Source organism: Cricetulus griseus, assembly GCF_003668045.3.
Source record: "Cricetulus griseus strain 17A/GY chromosome 1 unlocalized genomic scaffold, alternate assembly CriGri-PICRH-1.0 chr1_0, whole genome shotgun sequence".
Lineage (NCBI taxonomy): Eukaryota > Metazoa > Chordata > Mammalia > Rodentia > Cricetidae > Cricetulus > Cricetulus griseus.
Window position 1 is genome coordinate 243,527,831 of NW_023276806.1, and position 17,094 is coordinate 243,544,924.

At 41.0% G+C, this 17,094-nt stretch overlaps 1 protein-coding gene across 1 annotated transcript; it reads left to right on the top strand.

The window, feature by feature from the left end:
* The first annotated feature begins 5,964 nt into the window (after positions 1-5,964).
* Tktl2 (transketolase like 2) lies at positions 5,965-7,845 on the top strand. Its single transcript, XM_027388927.2, has one exon. It carries the CDS (start codon positions 6,103-6,105, stop codon positions 7,843-7,845), a length of 1,743 nt encoding a protein of 580 aa, XP_027244728.1. The 5' UTR covers positions 5,965-6,102.
* The last annotated feature ends 9,249 nt before the right edge of the window (positions 7,846-17,094 follow it).

A 17,094-nucleotide genomic window follows, 5' to 3' on the forward strand; every position in this document is an offset into this window, starting at 1 on the left:
GTCCAGAAGAGGGTCTTAGATCCTCTGGAGCCAGAGTTACAGGCAATTGTGAGCTCTCCAACCTGGTGCTGGGAAGCAAATGGGGGTCGTTTGGCAGAATGGTATGCACTCTAGACGGCTGAGCATCTCCTCAGCTCCCTTTTCCCTGGGGAAGAATATGCTTTCTAAAATTTTTTTAGGAACATTAGTAAATGGTATCAATGATGCTAGTAATATTAAGTATAGTTAGACCCCCAAGTCTTCTAAGGCAAACACATTTTTATCAGAGGGGTGCTTGACAGTCCGCCGCTCAGCAAGTGGGACTGCACATATCTCAAGACCATGTGTAAGGTATTAATGTTCAAAACATTTGCAGTCACCATTCCAAGGTTTTGGTAGAGTAACGGCAATGAGATTCTCCAGCCGTACCAACTACAAAAACAGACAAAGAGAAAACAACAGTTTTAATACATTGGGCAAGAGACAGCACAGGCCAGTCATCCATCAAAGCAGAAGAACAAAGGGGGAGCTTACCTTCTGTGTTTTTCTACAACAGAGGGTGTTTCAAGAAGAGGGTAGAGCCGTGCACAGCTTTGATGAGACAATGGAGCAGAAACCCAAACCTAGGAATGCCACTGGGTAGAAACTGAAGGAGAGTGCTTACCAGAAGGAAACTGTCTAGACAGAGCTCTCCACACAGTGTTAAGGTGCTACTCTGTGTGAAGTTAACCTCTGCAAGGCCAGACAAGTGAAAACTTGAGAGCAGTAATACCTGAGCAGTTCCCAGAATTCACACAGGGCAAAATGCAGACGGAGGACAGAATTCTTGATGGTCACGTGGGACTTTCCACAGAGACCCTGGAGAGGGCATGTTCTGTAGAAAAGCTAGCCTAACACCGAAGGAAAGCGGACTCCAGTGTCACTAAAACACAACCTGGTTGCCTGCAAGAGAAAGTCCAACTGTTCTTAGAAGAACAAAGCAAAAAAAAAAAAATCCCCAGACAACATCCAACATTAAAGACAAGGTGGCGCCATTCATTACCAGAAAATAAAATAGTTAATACAAACACATCTAGACAGACAGAAATGAAGACAGAGACTTTCAATAAAAGGCTTTTATAAATATGCTAAGAGGATGAAGAGACAGGTTATGTTTGGGAAATAATATAAAGAAGAACCCATTGTAAGAGAGTAAAACACAGTATTTCTATGGGAAATCCCATGGCTGAGACACTCAACAGACTGGACACTGCAAAAGAACAGAATGAGGACTTGAAGACAGTGAGGAAGCCACCCAAGGAACTGATCAAGAAGGCAAACACACCGGGCAGTAAGGGGCAGAGCCTCAGAGGTGAGAAATGGATCAGGTAAGGGGTCCAAGGGGGGAAGAAAGTGGATACAGAAACCACAAGGGATAGGAGAATAGAACTTATCAAATGGAAATGCAGTTTTCTTTATGATGGTAGTTAAGTAAACACAAACATTTGCCAAAATTAATTAGAATGTTGATTAAATGGGCTAAGGTTACTAAAATTTTCAACTTATAACTCAACAAACCTGATAATATCTTTTTAGACAAAATGAAATCTCCACTGAGAACTGAACTTGCTTTAAGGGTTAGGAGATATTAAGTAAGCCAGGGAATGTAGTGGACCTGGACAGAGCATTTATAGTGTGAATTAAAATGTCTTGCAGATGTATTTGAAGTTGATCATACTAACTTATAATCAGATATAAATACTATATATATGAATTCAGATTTAAAAATATTATTAGTTTTTATTACTTTTCACTATTTACTTTTAGACTTAAGACATTTGTTGTGACCCGTTTCAAGATTATTATTTAGAAATAGAGAAAAGGACATTTCTTCAAGAAGTGTCACTACTATATATGCTTACTCAGCCTGCACATGTATACATATATGTAAATTTTATGTTATAGCACCCGTCCATGTAAGATGGGAGATGGCTGTGGCAGTCTAGCATTTGAGTTTCTCCTATACATGGTGTCTGTAATATGGTTCCAAATTTTTCAAAAGCTAATTGATTAGAAATAATAATAATGATAAAGGGTTTATTTCTCCCATACTTCCAGGTAACAATTGAGGGAGATCAGCTTCAGAAGCTGAAGCAGGGCAGGAACCAGGAGGCAGGAGCTGATGCAGAGGCCATGGGAGAGTACTGCTAACTGGCTTATTCTCCATGACTTGCTCAGCCTGTTTTCTTATAGCACCACAGCCACTAGCCCAGGGTGTCCCCACTCCACCACCAATCACTAATTAAGAAAATGCACTGAGTGTTCCAAGATCTCTAACTCTCTGCATAATGTCTGGCCATAGGTCTCCGTATTTAACCCCATCTGTTGTGGGAGGAAGCTTCTCTGATGATTTCTAAACAAGGCACTGATCTATGTGTATAGCCGAATGCCATTATGAGCCATAGCTTCTTTTTCTGTTTTAGACCAGTAGTATTTGGTTTTACCCTATGTCCCTAGGTTATCTAGTCTCAAGTCCTTGGTCACCAAAGCAGAGCCAGGTATTGCTTCCATCTTGTGGAGAAGGCCATAAGTCAAATCAGATATTGGTTGTTGATTCTCACAAGCTTTGTGTCACCATTGAGAGCATATCTTGGAAGCAGAACACATTGTAGATGACAGAGATTGTGTTTGTATTTCTCTTTTGGTAGCTTGCAGAATAACTTCCTGTGCCAAAGATGCTAGAATATATATAGGGGTGAAGGCTCTATGTAGGCACCAGCTCAGCATGTCCAGGTTCATTGAGTCCTGTAAGTGCTGTCATCAGCAATGGGGCTTTGCCATCAGTTTATGGAGAGCAGTCTATAACCTGGGTTGTTTGGTGATTTCCATGGGAAATCTTTGGCCAACTGTCAAGTTAGGTTAATTAGAAAAAAGTAGATTTTTCATACAATTATTTTCTTGCAAAGCAGACTTGTGTTTCTTCCTTCCTAGAACAGGAACACAAGCTCGTCCCTGTGACTGGCAAAGGAATAGGGATTTGTGTGCTGGCCAGTTAAAATTATCCTTTGCTGCTGGTAGATTGGCCCAGTTTATTACATATGCTATAATTCTTCTCCTGGCCTATTCATCCCATACCTTAAAATATTAGTTATGAACTATAGCAAAATTGGGGAGGGAAATAACAGTAATGTCCACAATAATAATCAAAGTGAGAATCCAGAAAGATAAGTAGAGCATATCAGTACCATCCCCACCCCCCCATAAGAGGAATCTTAATGTTTTATAATGGATCTGCCCAGCCCACATACTCTGCCTCCTGTGCTAATGGAATTCAAATGGAAGAAGCAGAAGCAGCTTCCATTTGTGTCTTTTATGAGATTCCTTTAAGAACGTTCAGCAGTTTGGACAAGGACAAGATGTAACACTTCAGGGGTTCCAACCCCTAAACTTTCCAAGCCCAGCCTCCTGAGTGGTAGAGACAGGGTGCTGTTTCTTATGCTGCTGCTTACACAGATCATTTTCTGCTTCTTATCTTCCCCTCCAAAGCTGTTTGTATTATTGATCCTGATAGGGTTTATCTTCATGGGATGTAGGCATCATCACAAATACTTGTGCATACTGTGAGGAAAAAGTCCAATGATAACTTCAAAGAGAAAGCAAAAATATGTCGATCCATTTTAAACAGATTTTTAAACAGGAGTCAAATGGAAGGTTGGCCTTTTAAAAAAGATTTTACTATTTTTATTTTTTTAATATTTTATTTAGTGTGTTTTTGTGTGCACTCACACCCTTGGGGTGTGTGTGTGTGTGTGTGTGTGTGTGTGTGTGTGTGTGTGTGTGTGTATACATGTGCATGTTGAGGGGTGTTATTGCATTCCTGGAAGAGAATATCAGATCACCTGGGACTGAAGTTACATCCAGTTGGCAATCATGTGATGTTGGTGCTGGGAACTGAACCTGAGTTCTTCAGGAAGATCAGAAAACACTCGTAACTGTTGAGCCATCTTTCCACACCACTTTGTTGTGAAGTATGTGTATCTGTGCCTGAATGTTGGCTGTGCACATGAGTGTAGTGCCAACAGAAGCCAGAAATGGCCATTTGATCCCCTAGAGTTGGGTTTACAGGGAGTTGTATGCTGGAAACTGAATTCTGGTCTGCTAGCAGAGCAGTAGGCACTCTTGGCCACTGACCATCTCTGCAGCTGTCCACCTCCAGGGTTGTCTTAACTGTTTAACAGATGTTCTGAGGTCCTCAGTTCACTGTGCAGCACACTGGGCATGCATTGCTGGTTACCAACCCTCTTATCTTGTCTCTGACATCCCTGAGCTCCCTGTGGCTACCCAAAACCACTCAAGTTTGTTGGTCCCCACTTTGTATTGATACATCAGCATAAGTAAATAAAGAACACTTTCCTATTTGTAGAAACCTTTGACCAACTCCAAACAATCTCTAAAATGTGAGTCACACACTCTTTTCCAAAACAATCAAATTATTGTAATGCTGTCCTAAAAGTTCCTGGTTGATCTTAATCCATCCACAGACTCTTCTAAAGTGGTAAAATAAAAGGATTCATCATGTATTTGTTGACTTTTAACCTAAGTGATATTTATGGCCATATTGGTTGTTCCATTATTAAATGGTGATGCATGCTTCACACTTTAATAATGGTCATTAACTGTGTACTTTGAAATACATTTTAACATATTAAAAGGCCTGATGAAAAGAATTATTAACTCATATTATATATAAGCTTCTCAGATATCTTAAAAATATCAGACCAATTTATAAACATTTTACAAATAATGTAGGAAATGCTATTTTCTATACACTACTAAAAATATCCATGTATTACCACAGAATGGCAGGAGAAATCCACACTCATTATGTGGAATATTAAATTTTCAAGACCAAATTCTTTGCTTAAGAAAACTGACCTTTACAAATGTCAAAATTTTAATACCTTAGAAAATGTTGGGCCACAATTTAAATGAATGGAAGAATTTGGGAATTCAAAAGAAATGCCTAAGTAGTTGCGATTTCTCTCACCCCTCCCCCGCTAGAACGCTGCCTCATAGTTCAGTTTATACTCGTGAGCTCAACAGCTACGTGGATTGGAGTTCTTCAGCCGAAGTATTGACAAGCTTCCATCGTTTCATGCTCTGCTCTCCTGCCAGTCCCGGCTTGGTTTGGTACAGAAACTGTATTTCCCCTACTAATGTCCATCTTCTCTTCTGAGGCCCTAGCCTAAAAGGCTTCATTTTTTTCTTAAATTATTTACTTAAAAAGAATTCAGCTGATCTTTGGGGGACTTGTCCAACTTCAACATTCCTTCGTCAGACTTTAGAATCCTTTCTGTCACTCCTTTTATTTATGTTTGTGAATAAACGTGCCCTTTAAAACTGACACAGCAGGGGCTGGAGAGATGTCTGGGCTCCTGAGAGCTCTGGCTGCTCTTCCAGATGACCTGGCTTTGGGTCCCCACACTCATACAGCAGCTCACAACCACCCGTAACTTCAGTTCCCGGACTGAAGGCCTCCCATGCAAGTGGTATACAGACATACAACCAGACAAAATACCCTTACACGTAAAAACCAAATTACATTTAAAATTGAAATGTAGAACTAGGTGAAAGCGCATAGTAGAATCTTTTTTTTTTTTTTTTTTTTTTTTTTTTTTTGCCAAGGCATAATATACGCGGATGAGAACATCTATCCCATTTTGAAATTCTGTCTTAAGGAGAGGTAAAGTGATATTTAATTATTTTTAATAGCGCTGAATCTGAAAGTGAAAAAGGAAACGTTTAAAAATCCAGGGGTGGGGCAGGGCGGGGCGAGGCGAGGCGACGTGACCCTGTGCAAAACAAAGCAGCTGAGCATGCGCAGCTTCAGGCCAGTGGCGCACGCACAAACTTCCTCAACGGTCGCTGAGCTGGTTGTGAAGGGACAACACTCGGGGCGTTGTCCTACTTTTCTTGCTCTTTGGCCACCAAGCCTCTCTGGTCATGGCCAGTGGCGACAAGGTGGACGCGGACACCCTGCAGGTGCTTCAAGACGTGGCCAATCGCCTGCGAATCCACTCGATCCGGGCCACGTGCGCCAGCAGCTCGGGCCACCCCACATCGTGCTGCAGCGCGGCAGAGATCATGGCTGTGCTCTTCTTCCACACCATGAGGTACAAACAGGCAGACCCGGAGCACCCGGACAACGACCGCTTCGTCCTCTCCAAGGGCCACGCCGCACCCATCCTCTACGCGGCCTGGGTGGAGGTGGGCTGCCTCGGTGAGTCTGACTTGCTGAACCTGCGGAAAATCCACTGCGACCTGGAGGGCCATCCCACCCCTCGGCTATCGTTTGTGGATGTGGCAACAGGGTCCCTTGGGCAAGGCCTGGGTGCGGCCTGTGGTATGGCTTACACCGGCAAGTACTTTGACAAGGCCAGCTACCGCGTGTTCTGTCTCATGGGGGATGGCGAGTCCTCGGAAGGCTCGGTCTGGGAGGCCTTGGCCTTTGCCTCCCACTACAACCTGGACAACCTCGTGGCGATCTTTGATGTGAACCGCCTGGGACAAAGCGGCACTGCACCCCTAGAGCACTGCCTGGACGTCTATGAGAAGCGCTGCCAAGCGTTCGGATGGAATACTTTCTTGGTGGATGGTCACGACGTTGAAGCTCTCTGCCAGGCCTTTTGGAAAGCAGCTCAAGTCAAGAACAAACCTACCGCCCTGATTGCCAAGACCTTCAAGGGTCGGGGTATTCCCAACATCGAGGATGCCGAAAACTGGCATGGGAAGCCCATGCCGAAGGATAATGCTGATGGGATTGTCAAGTTGATTCAGAGCCAGATACAAACACACAGAAATCTCACACCAAAGCCCCCTGTTGAAGATTCACCCCGAATCACCATCTCCGACATAAAGATGACCTCTCTGCCTGTTTACCAACCGGGTGACAAGGTGGCCACCCGAGAAGCATGTGGCTTGGCTTTGGCTAAATTGGGCCACACTCACAAAAGAGTTATTGTTCTAGACGGTGACACAAAAAACTCGACTTTTTCTGAGATATTCAAGAAAGAGCACCCCGAGCGTTTCATAGAGTGCTTCATTGCTGAACAAAACATGGTAAGTGTGGCGTTGGGGTGTGCCACACGAGGACGAACTGTGGCTTTTGTTAGCACATTTGCTGCCTTCCTGACCCGAGCATTTGATCAGATCCGAATGGGGGCCATCTCCCAAGCCAACATCAACTTCGTTGGTTCCCACTGCGGCATATCTATTGGAGAAGACGGCCCTTCCCAGATGGCCCTGGAGGATCTAGCCATGTTCAGAAGTATCCCCACCTGCACGGTTTTCTATCCAAGTGACGCTGTCTCCACGGAACATGCTGTTTATCTGGCAGCCAACACCAAGGGGATGTGTTTCATTCGGACCAGCCGGCCAAAAACTGCAGTTCTCTATACTTCCCAAGAAAGCTTTGTGATTGGACAGGCCAAGGTGATCCGCCACAGTGCAGATGACAAGGTGACAGTTATCGGAGCAGGAGTTACTCTACATGAAGCCTTAGTGGCTGCGGACAGGCTCGAGGAACAAGGCATTTTTATTCGTGTCATTGACCCATTCACTATCAAACCTCTGGATGCCGCCACCATCATTTGCAGTGCCAAAGATACAGGTGGCCGGATCATCACAGTGGAAGATCACTACCGAGAAGGTGGCATTGGGGAAGCTGTGTGTGCCGTCATCTCCAGAGAGCCTGACATAATTGTTCATCAGCTTGCAGTAACGGAAGTACCGCGAAGTGGAAAACCTAGCGAATTGTTGGATATGTTTGGAATCAGTGCCAGACACATTATAGCAGCTGTGAAAGATACCTTAATGAAAATGAACTAGCCCATTTCTTATTACATCAAGGCCTTTGGCTTTGGTCTTGAACACAGATTATCTTCGTGTTATATTGATGTTTGTTGTTATAAAAAAACATCTTTTATATTCTGCTGTTTTTAAAGCATTGCTGTGTAATACCTTCATTTCTAATAAGACAAAAAAACAAATCTTGAGCTAACGTTCTGTTAAACTGACAGATGTCACTCTTGTTTTTTTGTTGTTGTTGTTAAGGTGAATTATACATTTTTAAGTTGCAAAACAGACAACAAAGCCACCTACTTATAGTTTTCTGATAAGTACTTATAACTAATCAAGTGGGATGAGGATAAAGCAGCTATAACTGTTTATCAAATGTGTATAGTTCTCTTGTGAGTTAAGGGGACAGGAATTAAACTGTAGACTTAATTAACCCAGATTCTGAAGAGATTTTGAGCATTTGCGTAACGGAATTGCCATGCCATGCAGTACCTTCTCTTCTCCAGGGGATATCTGACCGTGGAATTTCCTCTGCAGTTCATCCTTTTCAAGTCTCTTTGGCAGGGACAGCTCTCTTGAGTACCACTTTTCTATAAGGAAATGGCTACTTCTAGTTTGTGAATACATTGTTTGTGAACATTTTTTTAAACAAACTACATATACTTGATTATCATTCACCTACTGAGAATAATAGATGTGATAAAAAAAGAATCTTAAAATGAGCTGTTATGTGTATGCGACTGCCTTCCCCCTAATATAGCTGTCTGTATGAAGAAACGTGTCTCTAACTCATAGGCAAGAAAGGCAAAGAGGTTGAGACTGGAGATGAGTCAGTAGGAAATGATGAATTGAAAGCAAACTTTAATTTTATTTTCATAATGCCTTTGAGGTACAGAGAAGAAATCCCAGTCTTGAGAATGAAGAAATTGAAAAAATTAAAAATAACCAGCCCTGAGTCAGACCTCAGCTGTCATAGCATTTGGAAGGTGCCCTGTTGTGGCAGGCCTTCATTATTGTTGCCCTCATTAACCATCCCATGGAGACCTAACCAATTGGCACTGGTTGGAGGTATTGATGGGATAAAGAAAACACTCTGCTGGGATTTGGAAAAATGGCATTCTGGTGTTTCTGCTACTGCCCATGCCTTTTTCTCTTATGGCAATCACTCCTCTTTGCATAATACTTTTAAGATCATTTTGAAAAAAAATAGTTAATATAAAAACATTGTAAATTTTAGAGAATGTAAAGGTGGACAGGATATGCTTCATATTTCACTGCCTCACAGATGTATTTGCTTACATGTGATCTATAACTATGGGTCTTCTAATAGAACCACCTGAACCTAGTACCATCAGATACCACATTCACCTAGGAGTGGGTGCTAATATACACTTAGCTTTCTGGCCTCATGGAGATACAAGGTTCATTTAGAAACCAGACTAGACAAGATACTGAAGCAAGATTGTTGGTAATTTAGGGGTACATACTGGTTTCTGCCAGCTTTCATTGTTTATTTTAAAATGTGAGAGGGCTGTTTCCAACTAAACATGCAAAAACATGCCTTTAATAGGGACCATAGATCACATCAGACTTTTAAATGTCTAATGTGATCTTAGAGATTCAGGTAATGTAGGACTCAGGTAATCACCAGGTAATGTAGGAGTGTGGTGAGCCTCAATCCATACTGCAAAGGTTCTGTTTCCACAAAACATTGACGGGGGGGGGGGTGAGGGCGTGAGGGGTCAATTTTATAACAAGATTATCTTATGCGCAACAGTCCTTAAGTGAAATAGAATCATGTCCAGCTTTGCTACATAATGTCTGTGTGTAACATTAAATCTATTCTCAGGTTTTCTGAGTCTGGGAGTGTCTTAGAGACCGAGCCTGATTAAGCCTAACCACTCATTGCTGAAAGTGAAGATAACAGCTTTTATTATTATTATTTATTGATTTCTCTTTCAAAAAACAGTCAAAAATTCTGTATTTCATGAAATTTACTTTAAAATTTTAATGGATTTATTGCTATTATTATGTTGTTTTTCTAGACAGGGTTTCTCTGTAGCCCTAGCTGTCCTGGAACTCACTCTGTAGACCAGGGTGGCCTCAAATTCAGAGGTCTGCCTGCCTCTGCCTCCCAAGTGCTGGGATTATGGCGTGTACTACCAGCCTGGCTTGGGTTAATTATTCTTGAGGCAGGTCTTGCTATGGAGCTAAAACGGCCTCAAACTTGTGTTTATCCCCCCCCCCTAGCCTCTACCTATCTAGTCCTGATCTTACAGGAGTATGCCACTGTACCCTGGACAGTTTTGCTAAAGGAACAGGACAGTGATTCAGCTTTCATATTCTGTTCATGGTTTTGCCTAGAAGAAGGTGTTTTAGATTATCAAGAGAGCTTAGTGACAGACCAGGTACAGCTGTCACATCAAAATTGCCTTGCTTATCTTATGGTTAGAGAAGAAAGACCAGACACTAATTCACAGGGTAAATGACTTCCAGTCAACATGTGATTTCTTCAGTTGTATGGCCTGTAAAAGAACAAGAGTGAAAATTTTACTTTAAGTGCATTCAAAACGTTATTTAAATAAAAGTTCAATGCAGGGATCTGTTTGGGGAAAATAGCCTTTTAAAGACAAGGTAAAAGACTTGGCATTTCTGATGTCAAGATTATCAAACAGTGCTGGGCCTGTTAGCTGAGGCCTGTAATCCCCTGGAAAACTCAATACAACCCTGTCTTGAAATAAAAGACTGAAAGGAGCTGTAGCATTAGAACAATGGGAAGGCATCTGTCTGCCTTGTGCTCAGCTCTAGGTTTGTGCTCAGCTCAGCTCTGTCCTGAATAAATTCACCAAATAATAAGTGACTCTGGGAAATCTAGTTCCCCCAAAGTACACTGGATATCCAGGAAGTAATTCTCTTGGGTTTAGTGATAATCTGGTTTGAAGAGAGCATTGTTCTGTTGTGGCCTTTGTTGTGATAGGTAAGGAAGAAGGCTGAGGGGTGTATTGTACTAGGAAAGGAGTGTATTGTCGAAGAGGCACCATTCTTTGTCTTTCAAATATCAGCAAGGAGGGTACTGAACATGCAGGGGAGTGGTTTCTAGGAAAATTGCTTACAAGTTTTGGGATTAACTACAATAGGATAGACTGGCATTTCCTTGTCAGTTGTGTTGACTATTAGGCTATAGGCTTATTTCCCTGACCCTGCTATTAGGTGATTGCATTAAAGCAAGGTGGAAAATACCTTGGGAGCTGGCAAAATCTGTTGCTACTTCCTTTTGTACAACTGGAAGCTAAGACTGGTTCTGCATTAAAAAAAATGGAACAAAAATTGAAAAGTATTGTGGTATATTAAAACATATGGAACTTAAATCCCACTGTCCACAATGAATTTTTTTTCTGCCTTTCTCTGTTCTGAGTTCTTTCTTACATCTTTAGACCAGAAAAGGGTGGGGATGAGGAAAAGAGGAGATAGTGTTCTTCTTTGACTAGGAGACTGCATATTCCCAGAATTGGTGAGGTAACTAAAAAGGATGATGCATTTTGGTATTTGTGATAACTATTCTTAGTTGTCAATTTGACTACATCTGGATTGAATTGCAATCAAGAAATGGAGGGCACATCTGTGAGAGATTATGTTGGCTTGGTTTGAAGTGATTGAATCCACTTCTACTAGTCTAACCTTTGAGGAGGGAAAACACTCTTTTAATCTGGGCCACACCTTCTGCTGGGAGCCGGTATTCGGACATGGAGGAAGGAAGCTTCTGCTTTTTGCCCGCTTACTCTCACCTTGCTGGCAAGTCTGTTCGTTCTCTGGCATGGGAGTCCACTTCTTTGGGATTCCAGCATCTACTAATAACCAGCTGAGACATCCAGCCTCATGGACTGAGCAACTTCTGGATTCTTGAACTTTCCATTTATAGCTCACCATTGTTGGATAAGTTGGACCTTAGCCTGTAAATGATTCTAATAAAGTGTGTGTATGTGTGTGTGTGTATTCATTATATGAGTTCTGCTATTCCAGAAAACCCTGACTAATACAGTACTTATCACCAGAATCAGGACAAACTGTTAGACACAAGTATGACAAATGTACAAACATTTTTAAGAAGGCTAATATCAGACACGCAGTGTGTTTGGCTAAGTCCATGGAAGCACCCACCTAATTGTGTAGCCACTTTGACAAATGGTGTTAAGTGTACATTTGCTCCTAGAAGGGTGGGGTAAAATTTATGATGTTCAAAATATTCACCAGTTAGTTTGGCATGGACCACTCAAAACAGATGCTGATGTCATTGGTCGTTTTTCTGCCTCTAAAGAAGAGAGGACTATGCCACAACATGTTTGAATCATCAACAGCAAGCCATCCAGTTGTGTCAGGGTGACTCCATGAAAGGACAAGACCACAGGGGACCCTGAATCTGGATTAGCATTCTTCCTTGATAGATGTTAGGTTTTCCAGATTCTTCAGCATGCCTTCCAAGGGAGGGCAACCTGCATAAAATTTCTAGTCAAGCCCATGACCATGTTTCCCCAAACAAAAATTACTATTGTTTGTGTCTGTGTATATGTGAGTGTAGCTGTATGTGACTGTAGATGTGTGATGTGTGTGTGTGTGTGTGTGTGTGTGTGTGTGTGTGTGTGTGTGTGTGTGTCTTAAACAACCTAACTATTCTTAAAATCATGAGAATATATAAAGCTATGTCCTTTCATAAATGAAGAAACTAGAGGGAACAGTGTTTTTAATTTGTAATTTCCCCAAAGTCACATTGCTGTCAGATTGCTGACTTTAAGGCCAAGCATCATATGATTATAGCAGTATTTTCGAAATATGTATTTTATTATCCCCACCTTTACATGAGGTGATGAGATTTAGTATTAGAAAATGTAACTTGTCTGTTTGTTTCAAAACTTATTTCAAGATTCTCTTTGAGGGATGCACTCTCGGTCTGAACACATGGGGGAGGGCCTAGGTCCGGCCCAGGATGATGTGGTGGACTTTGGGGAGCCCTTGTCAAGGGCCCTACCCTTCCTGGGGAGTGGAGGGTGGATGGGGTGGGGGGGTAGAGGGTAGGGCTGGAGGGGAGAGAGAGGGGAGGGAGAGGGAGAAGGGATTGACATGTGAAACAAGCTTGTTCCTAATTTGAACTAATAAAAAATACAAAAAATTACAAAGATTCTCTTTGTTTCCTTTTATTTGATGTTTCCCTATTTAAATAGTGTAAATTTAAACTCATACTTTTCAGTATAATTTTTTAAATTTAGTGTAATAGTAAAGATAAACTACAGCAGTACATTAACAGTGTGCCTCTAGCTTTACCAAAGTGCCTGGACTCCGGAGAATAAAAGCAGATGGAAAGCAGATGGAATCAAGTGTAGAAAAACACATAGTTCAAACAAGCATGAATGAGCACACATGATCAGTTCACTGGATTGAGTGGTATGTAATCCTCCATGTAATGGTACTCAGAACTGGGACTTCGAAGGATGGTTAGGTAATGTATACAGAAGCTGCTGTGGTTTGGAACTTAAAGCTGCCAAAGGTCTGTGTGCTAAAGAGGAGTTGACAGTCAATACTATAACAGGTATTTAAAAGCTATGTTTCATAGAGGACATTGACCCCTCACTTGGGCCCACAAGGTAACCAAGGATGAAAGCCTATCAGGTCTTAATTTAAGGATAATTTTGTCTTCTTTAGCTCAGATTCCTTCTTGATTATGCCCAAATCAGTCTCATCCATTTCCATGGCTAAAGGTTCAGAGATAAGTTATTATCCTTAGTCTTTTCTCCACAGTTCCGCAGTAAGAGAAATGTACAAGTGCCTCCCTTTTTAGGATATCCTCATGTCTGTCTGATTGTTACAATAATTTAATCATAATTATAGCCATGTGGTTTCATTTGGGTGGCAGTGTCCCATGTGCCACCAATAGACTGTTACTAATATTCCGGATCATCTCTATGGTCTACAATTCTTCTCGGCAGTTACTGGATATCAACAAACCTCACTTCAATGGGTTGTGAAGGTCACCATCTATGTAAAGCACCTAAAAACAGCTGTTAGAGGTTGTGGGGCTTACCCTGTGGTTGAGTATTTGTGCAGTGGACCAGGGTTCAATTCCCAGCACCCACATGATGGTTGACAATGAGCAATAACTCCAGTCCAGGGGATCTGATGCCCTCTTCTTACCCCACAGATAGTAGGCATACACATGGTACACATTCATACATACATACATACATATACATACATACAGGTAAAATATTCATACACATAAAATAAACCCATTTTTAAAAAATGTAAAACACAAAAACAAAACAAAAAACAAAAAACCCAGCCACTGAAATATCTGTTGTAAGCCCTAAATTTCCTTCTGATCCAATATCTTATTTTTCATAATTTCTACAAATTGGATAAAAAACCTCCTTCTTATGTCAGGAGACTTAAGAACAGGTGCAGGTCAAAATGTCCTCTCATTGCAATCCAGGGCACAGTGTCCTAGATTTTTGAGAACTCTCTTCCTTTCAGTTAGAATTATTCTATCCTTCTCATATTTTATATGCCATAATTTCACAAAGGGCATTAAAATGTGATATAATATTCCATCTGTAAAGGTAACAACATGACAGAAGTACAAGTTGAAAATAACAATTAGAACAATAGATGAAATGTGGGAGTACAGGAGGAAAATATTTTAAAGACCAGTGCTTTAGTTAATGGGGACCCATTGTATCAGGGAACTACTGGCTTGAGTATTATTGAAGATTGTAGCCCTCAAGAACATCAGTCTTAACCCAAGCTTCTCCTTTTTTCTCTTTACATTGAACCTGAATTTGAAACCACATATTCTCTTTTGCATCTTCCTCATTGTCTTAAACCTGATCTGTAAACATTTTGTTCCAGACTCCTGAAGACATTTTTACTTGTACTTCAATATGTTGTGGAATATTGTACACTGTGTGAAGATATTCTGCTGTGATTGCTGTAATAAAAAGCTGAACAGCCAATAGCTAGGCAGGAGTTTACAGGGAGAGAAAGGAAGAGGAGGAGAAATCCAGGAGCATAGGAGAATCAAGGAGACACAGAGAGAAAACAAGATGTACAAGATGAAAGAGAGGTAACACCACATGATAGAGCATAAATTATTATACATTGGTTAATTTAAGTTATAAGAGCTATTTAGGAACAAGCCTGAGCTATAGACTGAGCTTTCATAGTTAATAAGAAGTCTCTGTGTCATTATCTGGGAGCTGGCTGGCAGGACAGAAAAAGACTTGTTACATCAATATTAGTTTGGGAGTACAACATATTGATTTACAGTAAAAAGCTTCATTAACAAAATGTGGCATTTCAGTATGTTAGAAAGTGTACAATTTTTACTGAGGCATGTAAAACAGAACCTGAATATAGATGTTACAACATCATGGTATGTTTAATGGTGAAAAGGCCCAAAATGTAGCAGTGTTATTATGAATAAAAGAATGCAATTGACTACCAAAGGGATCTGTGAAGAGTCACATGAGGTTGGATAGTTAGGGTTCAGATAAAACAGCTGGATCTTAAAGGTCAAATAGGATAAATATCTCAGCATTGACAGGCTTCTTCCGTCTCCCTTATCTTTCTTTCCTCTCCTCTCCTCTCCTCTCCTCTCCTCTCCTCTCCTCTCCTCTCCTCTCCTCTCTCCTCTCCTCTCCTCTCTCTCCTCTCCTCTCCTCTCCTCTCCTCTCCTCTCCTCTTCTCCCCTCCCCTCCCCTCCCTTACCCTCCTCTCACCTCTCATTGTTATTGGGACTTCCTAGGCTGCTTAGACTGATCTTAGCTTGAGAAGTCCAGCATTCCTCCCACATGAGCAGCTGGAACTACAGACAGACTATCGAACTTGACATGCCATTATGATAAGGAAAGATAGTAAGGGCTGACCAAATTCCTTGAGATCCTCAATGTAAAAACTACAACCAAGGATAAACCAAGTGTTCTGCTCTGGCCTTCTGTGCCATCTGTGTGTGGATGAGGTTGATTGTGGATTTGTCCACTTGGTGATTTTAGAACAGAACTACTAAGCATAAAGGTATATTCTCTCTTGAGCCAGAGCCCATGATTTTTGTGAAGTGTTGGTTGTCTGTATGATTTCTATCCATATGGTTCAATCTCAAATTAATTAAGAAATTGAAGGCTGCCAAGCAGTGGTAAGCGCATCTTTAATCCCAGAACTCTGGAGGCAGAGGCAGGTGAATTTCTGTGACTTTGAGGACAGCCTGGTCTACAAAGCTAGTTCTGAGTGAGACAGCCAGGCTGTTACACAGAGAAACCCTGTCTTGAAAAACCAAAAAAGAGAAAAAGAAATAAAGGAAAGAAGGAAGGAATGAAGGAAGGAAGGAAGAAAGAAAGAAAGAAAGAAAGAAAGAAAGAAAGAAATGAATTAAAGGCCACTCAGAAAAAGAATATGTCTTCACATGTGGGTCACTGTTTCTCTGTGTCTGGAGTTTATTGACCTATGGTTTATAGTTTACCCAGCTGTAAACTACCCATGCATATGTGCATATTTACATGCCCATTACTTAGAAAAGTCCTTAGCTTTTATTGCATAAGTAATAAATGTATCTAAGGAGATGCACAAAAAAATTGTATTATAAGTCATTAAAATGAAATAAATTTCATTTTGATAGACTAGCAAAAACAACTAAGTGTTTCTAAATCAACTATTGCTAATGTTTCAGGAAATATTGTTTGTAATCTAAAGTCATATTTAAAATTTATTTCCTATAAAAAGATACTCTTATTTGTTCTAAATTTATAAGAATGAAGTGATAATAAACCCAATATTTGAAATATTTCACACTTTAGGGAATTTTGTAGACTTTCCCTCATTATCCATCTTAACCAAAGGAGAAACATGAAAAGTATTTTTCCTGTCTTCACATATTTTGTAGCATGTTGATCAATCCTTGTCTCATAACATTAGGCAACAGGATATATTGTTGTTAATAGTGATTTCATTATTTAACACCATCACTGTCATCACCACCCATCAGCATCAACAAACACAAAGTCTTATTTATCCCAGGCTGACCTCAAACTCATTTTGTTGCAGAAAATGACTAGAAGATCCTCCTGCTTCCAACTCCAAGGACTGGGATTACAGGTGTGTACCACCAGGCTTGTTGTGTGCAGAGCTAGAGCTCAAAGACAGACCCTGTTATGTGCAAGGCAAGCACTCTGCCCACTGGGCTGCTTCCTCAGCCATAGTATTGATGGTGTCCACTGCCCATAACAGAGTTCAGTTTCA